Below are 20,083 nucleotides of genomic sequence, written 5' to 3' on the forward strand. Positions count from 1 at the left end.
TTCGCCATGAATCACTTAAACCCTATATACTTAGTTGACCGGGGTTCCCCCAAGGCTCTACAGTAGGTCAGCTAGTACTTCCCTCTACAAAAAAATCTCTTTGCTTAAAATAGCAGATCTACAAGTTAAAAAACACAATGTGTTTTTAGCTTGTCGATCTGCTATTTTCACCCAAAACTAGAAAATATGTAGATTTTCTGTATCAAATTAAAGAATGGTTCAGGTTATGGTTAATGTATACTCTGTTAATAACAGATCTAAAAGCTCACAATGGGTCACATCACGACACATAGATCTGCTATTTTCAGACATGTCAGGTCATGTTAACAATCTTTTGTAGTCTCTTTGGCGACTCCAGAGCCAGTTATCTACGATTCCCAGAAGTCTGTTCGAAATGAAACCAAAACTCATCTCAGAGTTTCTTTTTCCTACCTTTGGGCTTCATAAACCTTTTCTGTATTCCTTTCACAAATGTCCATACTTTTCCAGATGTGGAAATCACCAGTTCTTCACAAGAATATTGTGCCAAAAAAACACATTAGAATTGTCTGTTACGGCGACAGAAGCTTAACATGAAGTACCTCTGTCGTCCAGGGCGGTTTGTGGGCATCCCCTTGGCCTCATCCAGCTGACCGACATACTCTGCCCTCTTCAGCGAACTCCGCCACGCAGACTGGATCACCGTGGCAGCTCGGCTTTTATTCTCTAAAGTGAACTGACGCCAGCATCTCTGAAACGCACATAGATTCTGTCAACTCTGGGACTTTGCAGGGCTGTGGTTCCTCTTATATTGTGATACTATTCATGTGTCACTTTATGTAGCAAATGTATATAGGTCATAGGGTCATGATTGATAATAATATTCATGATTAATATTTGGGCTGACAATATCTAGCAAAATTTTGAATATGATTGTATCCATAATCAATTAGGATCAGCATGCTGTGCCTGTGAGCTTATCTCAGAATCACCTGGATGACCTTGGCGGAATCTTTCCTTTGCCGGAAGTGCATCGTAATCAAACACTCTCTGAACCAGCGCTGCAAGATGACGATGTTACGCATCACTTCCTTGTGGTGCATTTCTTTGAGTCGCTGACTCTCCTTTTCCTTGAGGAAAACCTGCATAGATGAACAATAGGCTTTTAGCGTAGGTGAGCCCATCTTTCAGTGTTATTACTATGCTCTGCCCATTGAGCTATGACAACAGTACTGTACATAATTTCATTCATTACCTTGGTTTTCCCTATTTGGTAGGTGGTCGGATCCAGTTCCATTTTCAGAAGCAATTTACTTATCTCCTCTTGTGTTGCAGCAGCCCCTCTTGGTAGCAACATTCTGAACCTCTCAACAAATTCCTTAGTCAGCAAAAAGAAAACATCAACGGATTACATCTATTCCTTAAGGGCAATCACATGGATGTATTTATGTGAATTCCTTATGTGGAGTAGGTGGTTACGCCCATTGTAGTGTTTTTCTTTTTACCATCACAGTACATTAGTCATCGCCCACCTTAAATGTGTACTTGGCACTGTAGCCAGACTTGCGGATGCGAATGGTTTCCAGCATGCCCGTGTACTTCACTTGCTCCAACACAAACTCCTCATCAAAATGCATCTCCTTCTGCAAGAAAACATTGTCTGAAGGGTTCCATTCCAAAACACAACTTGTCCATTTGTCAACTCATAAATATGATGAAACACATTACACTACATTATGTTACATCCACTAAAATGCAACAAGTTTGTAAGTACCTCAGGTTAGTGACTTCGGTGAAGTCACTAACAGTTTACCTTTTCTGCATTGGAGCGTATACAGACAATGAAGAACGGCTCAGCTTTTCCAACAGTCTCTAGCAGCTCATTGAGTGAAGCCTGTAAGATACATACAGCTCATTGTGGCTTCTTGCCAGTTTGCTTCATCATTGTAAAACCTCATCGTTTAAAATTGCAATACCACATCCAATGTATAAATAGTTGCAATTTCTTCTTTCAATTTATAGTCTTAATTAGGTGAACTGAAAGGTGCACTGACTCCAATCCTTTTCTTATGCAACATTATATACCGCATATCACTGCAGAGAGGAAGACGAACCTCAAACTGTGCACTAATACTTGGGGGCTTCTTGCGCTGGTGGGGACAGAGGAGGGACATGGCAGTTTGATCGTGCTGGGTGAGACCCATGACATGTTTGAGAGAGCGCACGTCCATGAGATTCTGTGGAGAAAAACCACATGATAGCAGCTCTAAGCTTCATGACTCCAAACAAAGGTCATAAACATTTTGACTTCCAATGTAATACAATGTATGCAAAATGAATAAACAATGTCTCTTTCAAGCGCTGATGGCACTTTGGGACAAGAATATCTAAGGCAATAAATGTAGCCAACAGCTGTTGGCAACAGCCTGTTATATGTACTTCCAGGCGATATTATCATAATACCTTTGGGATGAGCTGTTTCTGTCGGCTGCCTCTGCTTTTCCTATGGGGGAACAAACGCAAAATGAGTGGAACTGATTAAATGATGAGGCTAAAGACAGATGTGGCATATCATCTCAGTCAAAGCACTGAAGGAATATTTTCAACAGCTGAATATCAGGAGCATATGTTTCACTTACTTATTCTCATAGCTGGCAAAGATGTCTTCAAAAACATCAAGAGGATGTTCATCAGAGCGATCGAAGGAGAAATCCAGTGTCAGACTGGTGCTGTGGATATCAGAGAGACACCTTGATGAGCTGCAAATGATTATGGTTTGTTTTAAACACTATGTCAACTTGGTAGAGCAAACAAACAAAACAATACAAATAATAATGGGGAAAAAAATCATTTGTGTTCCGTTTTCTATATAGAATGGAGAGACGCAGCTCTGAGGCTGAGGCCAAAGAGCACTATCAAATAGTTTTGTATACAAGGCAGAATGCAGAAACATACTAAAGCTTGTATTGGAGAACATTACAAATAGTTTGTTACCAACTGTCAGCCACGTACGCTCAGCAACAAAAGGTGGCAGGTATTAATACATCGGGTGCCAAACACGGTCTGAACCGTGTTTTCACAGAGTAGCGCTTCGGTGCCGAACACGGTCTGAACCGTGTTTTCAGTCTCTTTTTTTTTTTTTTTTTTTTTCCACACGGGAGGGGCTGGAGCAGCTCTAGAATCACCCACGGTGATTCTGAGAAGGAAGGGCCTTATAGATCACTGTGCCAAAAAACATGGCTCCCCATCCGCTTCCGTTCTATCTCCTTCCTAAAACCCCTATAACTCCGAAACTTTTTACGTTGGGGAAAACGACTCATTTTGTATGCGCGATCGCTGCGCCATTGTAGCCCGCGTGAAAGATGTTATCGTTCCAGGCGTTAGCCAGGACCATCGTGCAAAATGCACGCATGCTTTGTTTCACATGGATTACTCGTCTTGGAGTCTACAGCTTAAACAGCGCCACGCAGCTCAACGGTGAGATTTCTGGCACCGAACATAATCTGTTATTATAAAATTCTATCCATGTCCATCTCTTACTGAAAAATGCCAAGAGGTTTGTGATCTTGTGCAGTTTGAGTCGCCTGTCTGTCCTTGTCTCGTCCTTAAGTCCGAGCACCAGTGGCGTAACGGAGGGGTAGCAAGTGATGCGGTGCGGGGGGGCCACCAGCAGGGGGGGCCCCACCTGTGCTGATACAAATATTTTTACAGCAAAAAAAAAAGGAAAAAAGTTGATTTATATTGGTAAAATAGAACCGAATTAGACCCGGAAAATTTCGCGCGGGTGCGCAGGTTGTGCACGCACATGCACGCGCGTGTACGTGAAACTCCCGCGGGGACTCCCTGATTGTACCTTGATAACCTGTCCACCGCAAGGCTGCTCTTCCTTATGGAACCCAGGGACTTTCGGTTGCGGCGTCTGGCTGCATCTGTAGAGACATTGGACATTAAAATATGACTCAGAATTCAAGATAACAAAGAAGCGAGGAGTACGAGAAAGAAAAAATGAGCAAGGATGAAGGGAGGAACACAACAAAGTAAACCAAAGTGGTTTGACAAATACGTTAACGTTGCTAATTTTAGTCTCCTAGTTTAAGGAGCATCCAAAAAACAATGCAAAGCAGAATCCCAGGTAAATAGAAAAGGAGGAAGAATCATGAACATGAGGCTCCTACTTGACTCTGCCCTGCGACGACCAGTCTCCTTGAAGATCGCAATGATGTGGATGGTGGCTCTGAGGATGCCCCATCGGAACGCCGCTACCGGACTGGAGCCAACCAGCTGACGGATGAACGCCCGCTTGCTGCTTCGCAACAGCAACACCATGTCAGGACGCATGTGGTCTGTGTTCTTCTCACGGAAATCCTACAAGAGAGAAGAATAGGTTTGCATAATATGTCTCTATGTGTGTGCATGTTTTTATCTAAGCTTGCTTAGATAAAATGCAAATTGCAGCGTTGTCGGAGCCACCCAGAGCTGGCTAAGGAGAACCGATGCCGCTAAGGGTGTGCACTGCAGCGCCATAACCTGGGTACAAGTGATGCTGTAAAAAACTGATATTTTCCGACATAAAATATTATGCCTATCTGATACGCTAAGCTAAATGAAGTTCTGACCTGTCCACAGCCGAGGGCAGTAACCAAAAGCCTAGACAACAAGTACTGATTTAGCATAATATCATATACACCGGGTGAGTTGGCTATGACACTTACAAAAGAGTGAGATCAGCGGAGTAAGCAGCATGAAGTCTCGCCAGCCACCAACAGGGTTAGTGGTCAAGCAGTGTCAAGTCATGCTTAATAGTCAATTACACATTCACAACAGGGTGATGCACAGTCTAACTACTATTCTACTGTTGGCCACTAGGCAGCACCGCTAGAGCAAATGGGGGTCAACTGCCACTCATACTTTGTGTCTGTCTTGGGTGTTCAAAGCTGCAACCTTTCAATTACTGTACAAGCAGTAATGTAGCTTTAATTCTTCAGCATCTGCAGGCTCTGGTTGTGTTCCAGACAGCAAATGCCAAAGCTGAAGGCTAGTACTTAACATATAGCGGATTACTCTGCCACCATGTTCTTCATTAGGCAAGAAATGTCTCCAGTGTTCACCAATAGCCCCACCTTGATCTGATATTTGACCTTCCCGGCAAAGTGCTGGATGACAAAGGTAGGCTCCATCTTTGTGGTCGACACAAAGAAGGGGCTGTCTTGATGCTGCTGTTTAAACCTGTCCAACAGGGTGCCATCTTTAGCCTGAGGAAGGCTGAGGAAATGAGAAAAAATAAGCATAATATCACTTTCACCACATTTACAGATCCTTCTCAAAAATGTTGAGAAAAGTAAATTTTCTTCCTAATATAATTCAAAAAGTGAAACTTTCATATAATATTCTCAATTGCGCATAAAGTGAAAAATGTTAAACTTTTTGTTTTAATCTTGATTATGGCATACAGCACAAATCCATATGTTAAAATATTAGAATATTGCATAAGACCACACAAAGAAAATATTTTTATGTCAACCATCTGAAAAGTATGTTAATTTATGCACTCAACACTTGGTCTGGGCTACATTTGAACACATTTCATCAATGGGGCGTGGCATGGAGGTGATCAGCCTGTGGCACTGTTGAGTATTGTTTGTATTGTTGAGTCTAGTGTCTCACACCTGGCTGTGTTGACTCTGGACTTAAAACACAGTGGACCAACACCAGCAGATGACAAAAACTTCATACTGGAGTCAACACAGCCATCTATCAGGAGATATTAGAGCACTTTGTGCTTCCGTATGTTGACAAGCTTTATGGAGATGCGGATTTACTTTTTCCGCAGGACTTGGCACTTGCCCACAGTGACAAAACTACTAGTAATTGGTGTACTGCCCATGGTATTACTGTGCTTAACTGACCATTCAACTGGCCTGACCTCAAAGCTGCTATCAAAGCAAACCTGGGCTCCCATAACTCCTCAACTGTGCCACAGGCGGATCGCCTCCATGCAACGCCCCATTGATGAAATAATTTGTTGAAAAGTAGCCCAGACCAAGTATTGAGTGCATAAATTACTTTTCAGATGGTCGACATTACTGTATAATCATTATTATTTTTTGAGTGGTCTCATGTCATATTCTAATATTTTGAGATATGAATTTTACATTTTCATGAGCTGTATGCCATGATCACCAAGATTAAAACTTTTTTTTTTTTTACATTTCACTTTATGCACAATTAATCTGGAATAAATGAAAGTTTCACTTTTTGAATAATATTCCGTAAGAAAATGAACTTTCCCACGCTATTCAAATGTTTTGAGAAGGATCTGTACTACAAGTATACAGTATACACAGTTTTCTGTAGCTTGGATCAATATTGCACTTGAAGTCTAAAGTATATACACTATATAAACTATCAGTGCAACATGTTGAGGAATGCAGTCTAATATATAATAGTATAATATAGATGCTCATCACTGCTGTAGGCTTCCTGTTTATTCAATTTCCTTTTGGAATCACAACAGAAATGGTGTTTCCACTATTTGCTCTCGCTCAACAGTTTAGTGAATATCATAATAGAACACAGAGAGAGGGAGGATCATGCTACATATGGGCAGTGGCTCAGGAGGTAGAGTGGTTGTCTGGGAATTGGAAGGTTCGCATGTAACGCATACAGGGTAAAGTTAAAACATTGCTCTCCATGCTCTCTCGACCAATCAGAACAGTAGAATATCCGGCAATAATTTGGGATTGTGGCAGTGCTTGAAGGTTTTGGACCGACCAAGAGTGGCTTATACTAGCAGCTTGGTCGAGCTACAGTACAAAGGCACACCACTATGAATGCGGGCCATTCTATTCTATTTTCTATTTAAATATTCACGCCTGCAGGGCAGAGTGGGGGATCTACAAAGTGTCTTATGTGGGTGTAGTACTTCCACTTGCTACATAAATGTAAGTAAAGGAAGGGGGCAGAAGAGAGTCACTGCAGCCAGTGGAGGCACCACTCATACTACACATACTTGCTCTCCTCATCCAGCAGGTGGAACAGTCCAGTCGGTGTCTTGCTGATCAGCTCAATACAGCCCAGGTTGTCAGTGTAGTCTACATTATGCCAGGTGAGGTCTTCTGCCTGGTACTCTTCCTATGATGAAGAACGCAGACAGACTCTTCATCAGAATCAAGATTCACTTTATTCATCAGATAAAATGTAATGGAGGAGTTTCTCTGGCTGACACTGGAGCATATATATTATAGATGTATCAAAAACTCATATACTGTAATAACACAGTACAGACTGCCGGATGGTACATTGCATACAAGGTCATATGAAAGTAAACATCTCTCTCTCTCGTTCTTCGTCTTTGGCTATTGGCAAACAAAGAAATGATACATTACCACTGTGGGTTGCCACACCTCCACCTATCTATGGTAGCAATGACTACTTGCAGTTTATAACCCCACCCCATCTCGATAATGGACAGCTTCTCGTTTCATCTTAAAATGTAGCCATTCAGAAAAAGGTGTGAATGATATAGCTATCCGATGTGCCGGGGCTAAATAGTTCAGAAGAACCATGCCGAGGGCTTAAAATGTGACTAATACTAGAGTGGGATGTCCTTTTAATGAGATAGGTCAGAAAGCCAACTCACCTGCTCATGTCTGAAGACATGCTGGTTAAAGTAATACTGTAGTTTATCGTTGGCATAGTTGATGCAGAACTGCTCAAAGATGTTTTCCTCAAAGTTCTCGAATCCAAAGATATCCAGGATGCCCACTGACAAACACTGGAATGAAACAGAAGAAAATCCTTTCACCAACCATAATAGTGACCATCGACACTCCCCAACAAGATAGATAGATCACATAGATAGATCACTGCCTTGTTAAGGCAATGATCCATGATCAGTTCTTGGAAGATATGTAGCCTTAGTTGATGGGAAAAGCGGCAATGCTGGTGTAGGGTAACATTTCTATTCCATGCACTTTTCTATCATAGATAATTATTCTACGGGCATGTGTTAATCTATAATCAGGGTAGTATGGCTGAACGATGAAGATATATTCATGTGAATGTAAATGTACTTATTACGTGTTGGAAGCAAATTAAAAAATAACCGGTTGTGGTTAAGGAAATTATGATGAATTCATAATGCCATTTTAGAAAGAGAAATCTGCAAACGTCTAAATGTCTCACTCAGCACACAAAACATCACATACAAAATAGTTGGCAGGGAAAACAAGCGACCATAATACTGGTACTTTGAAGCTTTAGGGCCCTATTCCAGGTTCAAGTTGCTAAAGCCACTAATATCGGATTTAGGACTAGGCAAGGGGTGTTCCCCCGCCAAAGTTGCTATTCTGGGACACCTCCCTTACCCGCTAAACACCTGCGCTACCTGTTACATTATGCATCGGTGTGGTTTGGGCGTTACAATGATAAAATCAATCACCGTGCCAGATGCCATTACCTTTAAGAGAAGACTGCGCTACCCATTATCCCCGATCCAAAGTGTTGCCTGGTCTGATTATTATAATCCACATTGGGCATGTTTTTCTGAAGTTGCTTGTAAATAATGATAGAATGGTTGTGAGCTTATAGACATAAATATGCACATTGTTTAATGGACGACATACATAGGTTTGAAGTGCTCATGTGGCCTATTATAGTCGCTTCTTTTGGGATTGTTTTCATAGACCTGGTTGCTTAATTCTCTCGCGAATTCTGGCAACACAGGTCCTGTGCGCAGCAGTACACAGTGAGAATTTATCATGGAAACATACACCCGTATGTTTGGTTTTTAAGCTCTGGACTTTGATTGCCTTTCAATAAAACCACATTTGATAGACATAAGTATCACCTACATGTTACTGATTAGAGAGAATTTAACATTTTTGTAATCAGTTCATTATTTCCTGCATAATCGATGAATAAAACAGACCTGTGTAAATTGGAGCATTGCATTGCGCAATGCACAAATTGTATTCTTTAAATAGACCATCATCTTATATAAATACAATTGACACAAGGAATTGACACCCTCCCTTCTGCTGATTATAGTCAAATTAGAATCACAGAGATTTGTTGACAATAATAGCCTAGTAGACAGAGGTGCGCGCTGTGAGTCCTGGCCGTCTCTACGAATCCATTGCAGTCTGTGTGCTCTTGAGGGTGGTTTTAGAATCCACTGTGCGCTTTCCCAAAGTGTGTGTGTGTGTGCAGAATAGCAATTTTGGGGATATAGAAACACGCCCACGGGCACGCCTCCACCCGCAAATAGCGGTGTCGGCATAATGGAGAACGTATAGCAGGTGCGGAATAGCATTTAGGAACAGCGCCAGCTCCCTTATCCGTATTTAACGGGTAATGGGTAGAAAATCTCGGGTAATGGTTAACGGGTACGGGTATAGCCTGCCACAGAACAGAGCGGTTAGAGTGCTAATGATATAGGATTTGAGAAAATCCTGCAAATGATTGCAACTTAACTTAACTTTAATTCTGCCTATGAGGGCGGATTCTGCCAATGCTTTTCAATTTGCGTTTTTTTTGCAGAAATCCGCAAATGGCAATAAACTGCTCTGTTCCCATTGAAAAGCGTTGACAGAATTCGACCGCATAGGTAAAATTCCAGTTCGGTGTGACCGCACCCTAAGCCAATAATTCTGCAGAATCCGCACAGCCACTAACTTCAAAAACCTAATTTAGGAAGCCATCTTCCTTTGAAAAGAAAATGCAGAATCTTCAAAGGTGGAAATCACAGCGGTTGATAGTGAACTTAAGTCTAGATCAGTTGTCCATCCATTCTTTAGAATGTTACTTACAGAGACAGACTCCTCCATGTCTCGTCTATTAAGCAGGGCGTGATTAATGTGCAGGACGATCCAATCAAACAGAGCGCTGTACAAAGACTTGGCCAAGGAGTCTCGCGCTGCAGTGATCTGTGGGTAACACAACAACAAATCAAATTTCTAAGTGCTATGAATATAAACTCTGGTCTGATCCCACACTGCCCCAGAGGAGCAAATTCATTCCATCAGTGATTAAATTCAGTTTAACTAAGAATTCGTACCTGGTTTTGTGTGTACGGCATAGCTAGCGTTTTATCAGAAGAGCTCACTCTCGTCTTGGTCAAAGCTTCCACCAGCATCTCCCTTTTGACCTACAATACAGAGAAAAATATATAGTGTTGGGGAAAGCATAGTTCCATATGCTACAGTACCATTTACTTCACACACAAAAAAGAGGTTCACCAAAAGCAAAGCTACCGTAGAGGGAAATATACCGTAGTTTGATGAACTAAGTTAATGTAGTTGAGAAAATAGAGTTCAATGAGGTTCCTGTAATTAACTAAAGACAAAATTGGATTTCGATGAACTACCAGCACTACTAAAACCACTAGTTTAACTACAAGCAGTGAAACTACTTCCCATCATTGAAGTAGTAGTACACACAGTACTGTGAACATCATATCAATCTATAGATCAACTAGATGATACAAGATCATGCAGCATGCAATAGTTTAATTAGAATACTTTTGATCATTAACACAGGATGTAAGCGTGGTGCTTTTTAATTCATGAAAGTACCTGCAGCAGGTCAGAGAGCGTGGACAGAACGTCATTAGGTCCAACCGCCAGGACCTGACCATCCTCTGTGGTTGTGTATGTTACATTACCGATGTACAGAATGGCAGCTAGGACGGAGAATATCCTATATTACACACACACACACACACACACACACACACACACACACACACACACACACACACACACACACACACACACACACACACACACACACACACACACGTGTACAATGCATTACACTCATTCTAATGGCTTCAACATTCAATTAGGGGAGGGAACTTCAGTAGGGAACAATGCGCTAGCATTCCCTAATACACACACCATGCCCTGAGGCAGTCAGGCTCACTGACATGCTTGGTGCATATTTCTCCTGTTTGACTTGACAAGCCCTGACCTGCTGCTGTCACCAACAGAGAGGGTAGGAGAGGACTTCAGGGAGAAAGTTACATTTTATACAGTACATCGTTCTGCTACTTTTTGCAGGGTTGATTAAGCACAGCTCGTAGGAAGTGGCAACACTGTGCAATGTGCTTGTAAACAATGTCCGACAGATGAACCGCAAGGATTGTTTTGGGGTCATGTGCATTGTATTAGAACTGCGACAAGCAGGAAATGCAAACGATTTTTACCATGCGTTTTAACATTCTTGGACAACCAGATAAGGAGGGTGTTTACTGCATCATGATAGTTTGGGTATTGTCAAGCAGCTGTCAATCACCAAACATTGAATTAAACTGACTTGCAAACGTTTAACAGTGACATGATGACAACCCATGTGTTGTTACTCAATGTTACTTAATCACTTGAATCCCAGCATCCATATTCTCGGGGGGAACATTAGCCAAACATAGCTGTATATCACAATAGCCGATCTACAAGCCAATCTACAATGCCTCGCATTGCGACACGTTTTGAGCTATTTTTGGCAAAAGGATTTGGTGTGTTTTTTTTGCATTGTTATATGGTGTTTTGTCTAGTGATGAAGTTTTTTGTATATGCTGTCTGTGTGGTTGTATGTTATAAAAACAACTTCAAAATCGGAAAAGGTACGTAACCAACGTAGGTCCGGTTTACTAAATCTAGGGGGATTAAGTGGTTAAAAGAAGTATTTGCAGATATTGTTCATCTGATACAATGTACATAGTTCATGAACATTTCACTCAATCTCTCAAAGGAAATAGGCTTGAACCAGACATGCATCGTATCAATTCCTTTTCACATCAAAACCTGTACGCACTGTTTCTTGGTGGAGGCCAGGAAGCCAACCATCTCCATAGCTTGATGGAGCTTCTTGTACGCATGTCTGAGTTTCTCCTCATCTTCCAAGTGGAAGTTCTCCTGTGAGATGAGGACATAGCAGACGAGGGTGGAGAATTATTTTTATTGGCAGGAATGTTTGCACATACAAGGAATTTGTCTGTACAACAGTATAGAAACGTTTACAAATTATTTTCAATGATTTAATCATCATATTATAAAAATCATAAACAATAACAATATAAAATATAAAATGTATATTACTACTACGTTATAGCAACATAGGTAGATGAATAAATATTAATTATTCCACAATTCAATACTAATGGGTGTCTTTCAGAAGTATCAGAAGCATAGAGATAGATTAATGGATGCAATTTATACTTTGAAAACAGATGGTAAAAGATGTTGAAAGATGGTATAGACCATTGTTTTTTTTCATGTCAAGGACCCCTAAATTGATATATATTTGGCCACAGACCCTCATCTGAAAAGGTTTTGTAGAGACCCCATAAGAGAAGATTTGTGTCTGTGATCTTTCAAAATGTTTCAAAAATTGCAGATCTACAAGCCCACGACACGTCACATCGCAACGTGTTTTGAGCTTATAGTCTGTATTTTCCAATAGCCTAAGTATAAAATAGGGTTAAAGTGGTTAAACAGATTTTTGATGCTATATTTTTTGGTTAAAACAAAACATTTTGTTAAAGGGTTAAAGCACTATATTCTGATAGTAATCATTGCTATAGTGTTTGTTCAGTAACAGGGGTCTCCCTGTCTCTCCAGCTCTTTAATAAATAGAAAACACGTTCAGAGATGGTACAGAAGGGGGTCTGTCCTGGGATGCCAGAATGCAGCAGAAGGGATGTTTACAGTAGACGGGAAAATGACGTGTGAGGATCATGTGTACCTCCTTGAGGTAGAAGTAGTCTTGTGGCTGTAGAAGCTGAAGCTCTTTGCGCTCCTCTTTGGATGCACCCGCCAGCATATAGTAGAACACATGGAAGTTGCTACATGTCAGAGGTCACAGAGGGGGACAAGTGGTCAATCAGGGCTTGGATGTCAGAAATGTCATCCACTCATCTCACTGAGATGAGGATATCATGCGATCAACTCATATTTCTGGATAGCGTGATATGAAGTTGACTGTGGAACCACTGCTATCCATGCAGGACGCGCTCATTATACTAGTTCAAGTTCATAAGAGTGAAGTAAGCATGAAAATAATTAATTGCCACAATGGGTGCTTTGATTCTGGAGTGTGAAATGAGAATGTGAGTATGAAAAAGTAACGGTATCTTGAATTACGAAGCTGTCTACATGTTTTTTTCTTATTATCAGCAGATAACTACAGTACAAATGGGTTTATGGGTTAGTTGTCTTTGTTTACCTCTTATTCTGAATTCTGCAGACCAGGCGACACTTTTCTAGCAGATACTTCTCAATCACTGCCCTGTGAAAACACAGAAACAGGAGAAAGACAAGATACACTGTCAATAATTGATAAAACCCTGATCTAGTTTTTGGTAAAGTGAGATTCAACAGAATCAACAAAAATACAAAATATGACAGGGAAAAGTACTATGAAGTACTGAGTAGTTATCCATTATTGGTAGAAAGTAGGCCAATGTAAGCTCGAGCTTGAGATCGTGCTGAATTAAACAAAATAATTGAACTACAATTACTAATCAATCAACCAAAACTAGTAAGAGTTTAGGGGGAGAGTAGTTGTTGTTATTCACAATGCTTCTTGATGGGTAGGTCCAAAGGCAGGCGTCTCTATAGGTTTGATTTGGAAATAAAAATAAAAAACAGTGCCTCACCCTCTGACAACACCACTCTCAAGATAGTTGACTTGGATGAACTTCCCAAAGCGGCTTGAGTTGTCGTTCTTTGCAGTCCTGGCATTGCCAAAGGCCTGTTTATAACATAAGGAACATTATTTCACGGCAGAATAAGCAGTCATATTTGCAAGTAGGTTCCTTAAATTCTTGGCAGACTGAACTAAACATCGTAAAATATCTGCTTCAACGGAGATGATTAAATAAACTATTTCTGGTGGTGGATGGTTATGGGCTTTGCCTGCCAGAGAAATCTAACAAGGGTGACATGTGCTGTGAGGATCAGTTCAGGATCAGTCGAACTGTGAACCAATTTTGCATACTGTATGCAAAGTTACGTTCATATGGATGATGCTGCCATAACTGTTGTAGCGAACTAGCCATAATCATAACGGACCAGGTGTTGGAAGAGGACAGCCTCGTACACTGACATCACTGCTGCTTGACCAGGGGTTGACACTAAGGTCTCAAAAGCACTTGGTCATAGATTGCCCAAAGGGCATGTGTTCACTTGCCCAAAAAATAAAATTGGCTGTTGTTTTAACATTATTTTATTTATTAGCACACTTATTATCTCCGCCAGGTCAAAGGTATTGTGTGTTCACCCCACCCAAACGTCTGTCTGTCTGCCACTAATCTCGCAAACTACTACGTCGATCAATTGATCTCTAGCAATTCTTTAACGTCGCTTAATCAGTCTGAAACTTTAAAACATGAACAGCTGCTCTCCCTGTTGTTTTACAACAAGAATAGTAATCAAATATAACAAAAGATGTTTCATTATCACTAATGTCTGACCAGTCGCCTGTCCAAGATTTTATTGTGTTTTAATACCTGGAGCATAAGGTGAGAAAAGGCAGGCAATTGTTTGAATAGATGTCCATGTGGCACATTGATGCCACAGCATTTAAGTTTCTTCCTATAGAAGCCAGAGATGTCTAAGTCTAACGAAACATTTCACACACGCAAACATGCAGTATGTCCGTAATCAGTGGTGTCTGGAGAAGTGGATACAATACTCACTTCTCCAAATAGAAATGATCATACTGGCAGGCCAACTTTAAGTGTACTAAAAAATTACACATTGTCAACTAGCTTCTTATAAGTATTTCATGTAGTGATTGCAAAGTCATTTGACTTCTTCTTATGCTTTACTTCAGACAGGAAGTAAAGCTCACCAGGCCGGATTCGAACCGGGGTCAACTGCAAAAAGAGATCTTATTTATGTGGTATGCGCTCTTAGTCAGTGAGTCACCAAGGCAAACCAGGACAGTGGGTTTCTTTTTTTACTTAAGGAATGTATCATTCTGAATGACCAACCAAGCAGAGAGAACTCAGCCACTGTTCATGTTAACATCATTACTTTATTGGCTGTTTTTTAATGGAAAGCTCACATGTGATTGGATTTGCCACACATTTCATGTGCTCGGCCTTGTGTGATCTAAAAAGATTTTTTTTAAGCAATACCGTGACAAATTTCAATAATGAATAGGTAAGTCTGAAAAGATTTAAAAAGTATATCATCATCATCATTATACTCCTGGTTCAAAGTAGTGGAACAAATGTGCTACCTTTGTTACTGTATGTTAGCAGCCTTTCCTTGTTAATTTGCCTCAAATGTGATGTATTTCCAAACTGCCCTTGTGCAGTTTTCTGGCTTTTCTGAACAAAAGTTATACCAAATCATGCTAGAGTGAGATGGAAAGAGGCTCAATCGTTAAACTTCTGTCCAGAGCATCATATATCAGCCACTCAAAACGTCTTGAGGCTCAGGGCCCTATCTTGCACGCCAATACGCGGCGCCTTATGCCTAAACCTACTATATACTATATAACTATAACTATAACTATACTATATAACATTTTGAAAAACATTTTAAAATTGTGAAAATAGCCAATCTACAAGCGCACAACATGTCGATGTAGATCAGCTAGTTTCACTATTTTAAAATGTTTTTCAAAACAGTAATACAAAAAAGCATAATAAAGTTTAGGGCCTCAGCAAGATAGGGCCCTCAGTCTGCACACTATAACACTGTGACATCTATTGTCTAGTGTGCCCCAGGCAATCATTAGTGTCAATAATATCTATTGGATATCCCACAATGGCATGAGTGCTTAGTAGTTTTATGCCAGTAACACTGAATCGTATCATTTGGATGATTACACAGTGAGATAGGCAATGACATCAAGCCAGGAGATATATTTAACAGGTATGCACATTCTTGTTCTACTGGCCATGTACTGAAATCGTTGGCATTCATTGTGAATGCGAGAAATCAACACCAGCCGCTGAGAGAGAAAAGTGAAACCTCAACATTCCCTTCCCAACATGCAGTGTTGTGTACTAGTGATACATTTGAGATGTAAACAATGGTAACCTGACAACAAAACACTCCACCCACACCCATTTTTTTGAGCAGGGTGGAGCATATTTTAGGATTCCCCCTGCCCCACCCCCACCCCCATTTGGACATTATCTCCTGCTGAGAAAAATGTACATCTTCCCAAAGTAAGCCCATGTCAGCAGCATCTGTTTTCTACCATTCCATCCAGTGTGGGCTGTACTCTCGGGGTCCTGTCCTAACAGGCCAAAACTATGCATACGCATGTTACGCAGTCAAGACAGCCAGTCAGCATACTGATCCTATCACTGTCTGGCAGGTATTGGAATGTTCCTCCCACTGAGCCACTGTCGTAAGCAAGCCTGGTTTCCATTTTCCACCATATGTATCAAAAATTGCAGAACGGGGCCACAGGGAGGATAACGGAGCTAGCGGGTGGCCAATGGGAGGGGAAGGAGGAGAAGGACTAGAGAGAAAGACAGAGGTGAAGGGGAAACAGAAAGGGGGAACAGAAAGTGTCAGTTTGTGAGAGGGACACATGAAGAAACGCAGAAGGAAGTACAGAGAAATAGATGGAGAGCGCAGTACAGAGAGAGACAAACACACATGAGTTTTTTTTTTTTAAGAGACAGATTGGAGAAAGGAGTTGATTTGCAGGTGATTCTGTAGGATTGCCAAGTGACTGTGCTGAACCTGTTCTGACATGTTGCCGTTTCTCTACTCTCTACTGTTTCTCTACTCTTGTGTGGAGGTGGTGTTCCCTCCTAGCCAACGCCCTGCTGCACATTCCCGCCTCTGGAGCTCCGCGTTTAGCTTCCCTCAGCCTAACTCGTCCCTGCGTACAAAAACCAGCCAACCAGAGTCCATAGCCACTATAACCGGACCAAGATGCCGCCCAGCTATTGTCTTCTTTTCCTGGTTTTTCAATCGCAGCATAAACAAGACACTTGCTGCAGTGATTGCCACATGTCTTAAATTAGAGTACTGATTCATTACACAGTGCACTGAGTTTAGACATGTGGCAACAGTCACATGTCTAATGTCTTTGACTCGAATGGTTCCACTTAGGATTTTCCAGTGGCCATTTTTCAGTGCATGTAATTTCACATCATGCAGCATCACACATTTCAGTTATTTATTTCATTTCCATTACTGGCCACATTACGAAACTTGTTCTGTGACTGCTTAAACTCTGTTATACAAATTAACAATGTTTTTTTGTTCATTTAATTCCTCATTTTGTAAGAAAAATGCCTCACCATTGTGATTAAAGATACAAAAAAGGCTCATCAAATAGGCTTAAGATGTAGTGTTCTGAGGACAGCAGAGTACAGTAATTCTGCAAAACAGCTAAAACAGCGCATCAAATCCTCGGAAGACAGATTAGGCCATCAACAGATCCTTTGCCTGACAACAGTCCTTTACCCCCATCCAATATCGACATCCTGCTGCCTCTTCAGCAGAGTTTATTATTGAACTGTCCTGCTGCTGGCTACACTTGAGGCTAATTGCAATGCCACACGAACCACTTATCTTCAATGCTCCCCATTTCCTATTCATTTAATAAATAACCCAAGACAATAGGCCCATCCATCTCCTCCAGCTATGCTAATCTTGAATCATTTCCACGCTGACTGGGGAGGAGCTAAAACAAGGAGCAAGTGAGACCGGTCGGTGGTACGATAAGCTGATGGTTATTCAGACAAACCAGTCAGACTTGTTCACGCCGACAGAAAGCGTCCAAAGCATGTCTCTCTCTCCGAAGGAGGCGAGACCATCAGAAAGGGGCGTGTAATCAGTGAGGCCACAAAGTACTTGTGTAAAAGGTTAGGACAGATAGGCTGTTGGAATCCTGCTCTCTTCTTTGAAATATAGTGCAGCACAATTGAATACCAGCCTAATGATTTATGCTCACAGCAAATCTGTAGTGTTACACTCTGATGATTTCCTATTTTTACACTCCCAGAGTTCACAGTCCGTATTTTACTGTGCAGGGTTTGGTTGATACCAAACTCCTATTGGGGGCGGGATGCCACCTCCACATGTGTCACATCGCAATGAGTTATAAGCTTGCAGATTGGCTATTTTTTGCTATTTTGTAAGCCACCATTGTATAATGACGTTTTTTCATTGTCGATCCAAAATATATTTATATATACACACACACTTATACAGTATACATATATAAACTGCTTCTCCAATATTCAATTAACCTACATGAGTAAGATTAATTCAGTTATTCGTTCTAAATGTCAGTTTCAGTACATTTTCAGTTAATTGCCCAGCCCTATATGTACGTACCCTTTACTAGGTCTTTATCAGGATCTGATTCAGATCCTGTGACCTAAAAAGTGGCCCCAACAACAATAAGGCACTAAGGCAAGGCAGAGGGGTGTGTAACCAAAATCACTGTAATTTTCTCAAGAACAGAGCGTGCTAGCATTTCTCTGAGAAATGGGTTGGCCTATGTTTTTGACCAGAACATTCAAACACATACTGATGTTGGAAAAGGATTCCTGAATACTAAATGCAGAAAAGAAACCTTCTGCAGTAGGCAAGTGGTTAACCCTGTTAGTCATTGACAGATTTAACACAATGTTGATGTGATAACCAGACAGTCTGCTGACAGACTGTGTGAAACTGAAACAGCAGTGTTACATTGTCAGTACAAACACAGAGCATAATTAACCCTAACTAACCCTTAAAATTAACATGTTAAGAGAAATAAGTTATCAACTGTACCACTCCATTGGTAGGCCCTCCTGATGGTAAAGGATGAATCTATATAGCGCCTTGCATTATCCAAAGTGCTATGCACTGTGCCAACTTGCTCATCAGCACTTTAGTGGTTAAGTGTCTTGCTCAAGGACACTTTGACACCAACCTAGGGTGAGGAGGGGATCAAACCATGAACCTACCGATTCCCAAGCCACTCTACCTCCTGAGCCACTGCACTACAGCCCCCCCCCCTCTCATCAATCATTCAGTATCCATTCACTACTGGCTAATAGGCTGATCTTCTAATACTGCTCAGTCACAAAGTACAGTAGCTGCGCTAATGAGCAGCATACTGAACAACAGATGCATTCCTCTCCCTTCATTTGTTGCTTCTTCCTTCCTCAGCGTTGACACTAGTTTGCCTGATTTATTTTCTATTAAATTTGGAAAAATAAGAGACATTCTAAAATATTTTTTTATGTTAATGTATACTATGACCATTTATTTAAAACCCCAAATAGACTTGAAGTGGAAAAACAACAACATGCATTGTTTACTGTACTTGTCTCTGTGCAGTCTTTATGGATTATGTAGATAGGGCTTTATCGCTGGAGGTGTAGACAGTAATGCTGAATGTGCATTTCCTGTATGTGTGGGCGGTTGCCACTGCATCAGTATAATGTGTTGTTCTACATAACAGACACTAAAATTGGAAAACAATGATATCAGATTATAAAAGGGACTTCTGTAACGCAGTCTTCCCCACCGATAGACATCAAATTCCCCCAATAAGCCTTGCGTAGGTGTAGCCAAGCCGGCTAGTGCCAAATCACCAAATTAGTAAAACCATGATTCTGTGTATTGGATGTCAGCTTTTTGATTTGAGTGACTCTTTGCAGGATGCAGAAACAGCAGCTGATTGGTACTTAAATTAAACCCAGTAAGCTCACACTGTAATCCTCACACAGGATGTAATCCTATCATACAGTATAATGTACATACTTAAATGTAATATCACATAGACATATTGAACAAGTGAATTCTTGTGAGTTATGATCCCTTATTGATACCTATGTTGTAAGTCCACTTCAGTCACAAATGGAAGATGTTGATAAATATTTCAAATAAGAAGAAGCAGAAAGGTAGCCCTACACATTTTGAAAAACTCAGTGTCTGACCGACTGAACGAACAAATGAACAGCAAACACGAAACCAAGCTCTAAAGAAAGGTCCAATAAACAGAGATGCGACCTTCAATTTCTTATCATCGCTGCGCAGTCACAGATATGGGACAGCTGTAAACTGACATCGTCACACAATGGTTCAGTGTTTTAGCATGTGGCTAGTCCCACTCCCAACATATGCCA

At 41.0% G+C, this 20,083-nt stretch overlaps 2 protein-coding genes across 4 annotated transcripts in view; one reads left to right on the forward strand and one right to left on the reverse strand.

Annotated features, from left to right (window-relative positions):
• The window catches only part of sppl2 (signal peptide peptidase-like 2), a 237,084-nt gene that overhangs the window by 193,925 nt on the left and 23,076 nt on the right, over nt 1-20,083 (forward strand). The window lies entirely within an intron of this gene.
• Nucleotides 1-20,083, reverse strand: part of LOC308094315 (myosin IXb) — a 36,654-nt gene that overhangs the window by 14,214 nt on the left and 2,357 nt on the right. For all 3 annotated transcript variants that reach the window (XM_080440886.1, XM_080440885.1, XM_080440887.1), the window contains exons 3-22: nt 13,637-13,731; nt 13,204-13,266; nt 12,724-12,823; nt 11,794-11,894; nt 10,554-10,677; nt 10,037-10,126; nt 9,789-9,905; nt 7,619-7,753; nt 6,989-7,110; nt 5,100-5,241; nt 4,155-4,344; nt 3,833-3,908; nt 2,619-2,708; nt 2,443-2,482; nt 2,094-2,216; nt 1,793-1,873; nt 1,512-1,622; nt 1,235-1,357; nt 972-1,121; nt 582-730 (exon numbers count right to left, since the gene is read on the reverse strand). In XM_080440886.1, coding sequence (XP_080297012.1) covers nt 582-730; nt 972-1,121; nt 1,235-1,357; nt 1,512-1,622; nt 1,793-1,873; nt 2,094-2,216; nt 2,443-2,482; nt 2,619-2,708; nt 3,833-3,908; nt 4,155-4,344; nt 5,100-5,241; nt 6,989-7,110; nt 7,619-7,753; nt 9,789-9,905; nt 10,037-10,126; nt 10,554-10,677; nt 11,794-11,894; nt 12,724-12,823; nt 13,204-13,266; nt 13,637-13,731 — 2,222 coding nt within the window. The remainder of the gene's footprint in view (nt 1-581; nt 731-971; nt 1,122-1,234; nt 1,358-1,511; nt 1,623-1,792; nt 1,874-2,093; nt 2,217-2,442; nt 2,483-2,618; nt 2,709-3,832; nt 3,909-4,154; nt 4,345-5,099; nt 5,242-6,988; nt 7,111-7,618; nt 7,754-9,788; nt 9,906-10,036; nt 10,127-10,553; nt 10,678-11,793; nt 11,895-12,723; nt 12,824-13,203; nt 13,267-13,636; nt 13,732-20,083) is intronic.

This window comes from Gymnoscopelus braueri (genome assembly GCF_963280865.1).
Source record: "Gymnoscopelus braueri genome assembly, chromosome: 10".
Taxonomy (NCBI): Eukaryota; Metazoa; Chordata; class Actinopteri; order Myctophiformes; family Myctophidae; genus Gymnoscopelus; species Gymnoscopelus braueri.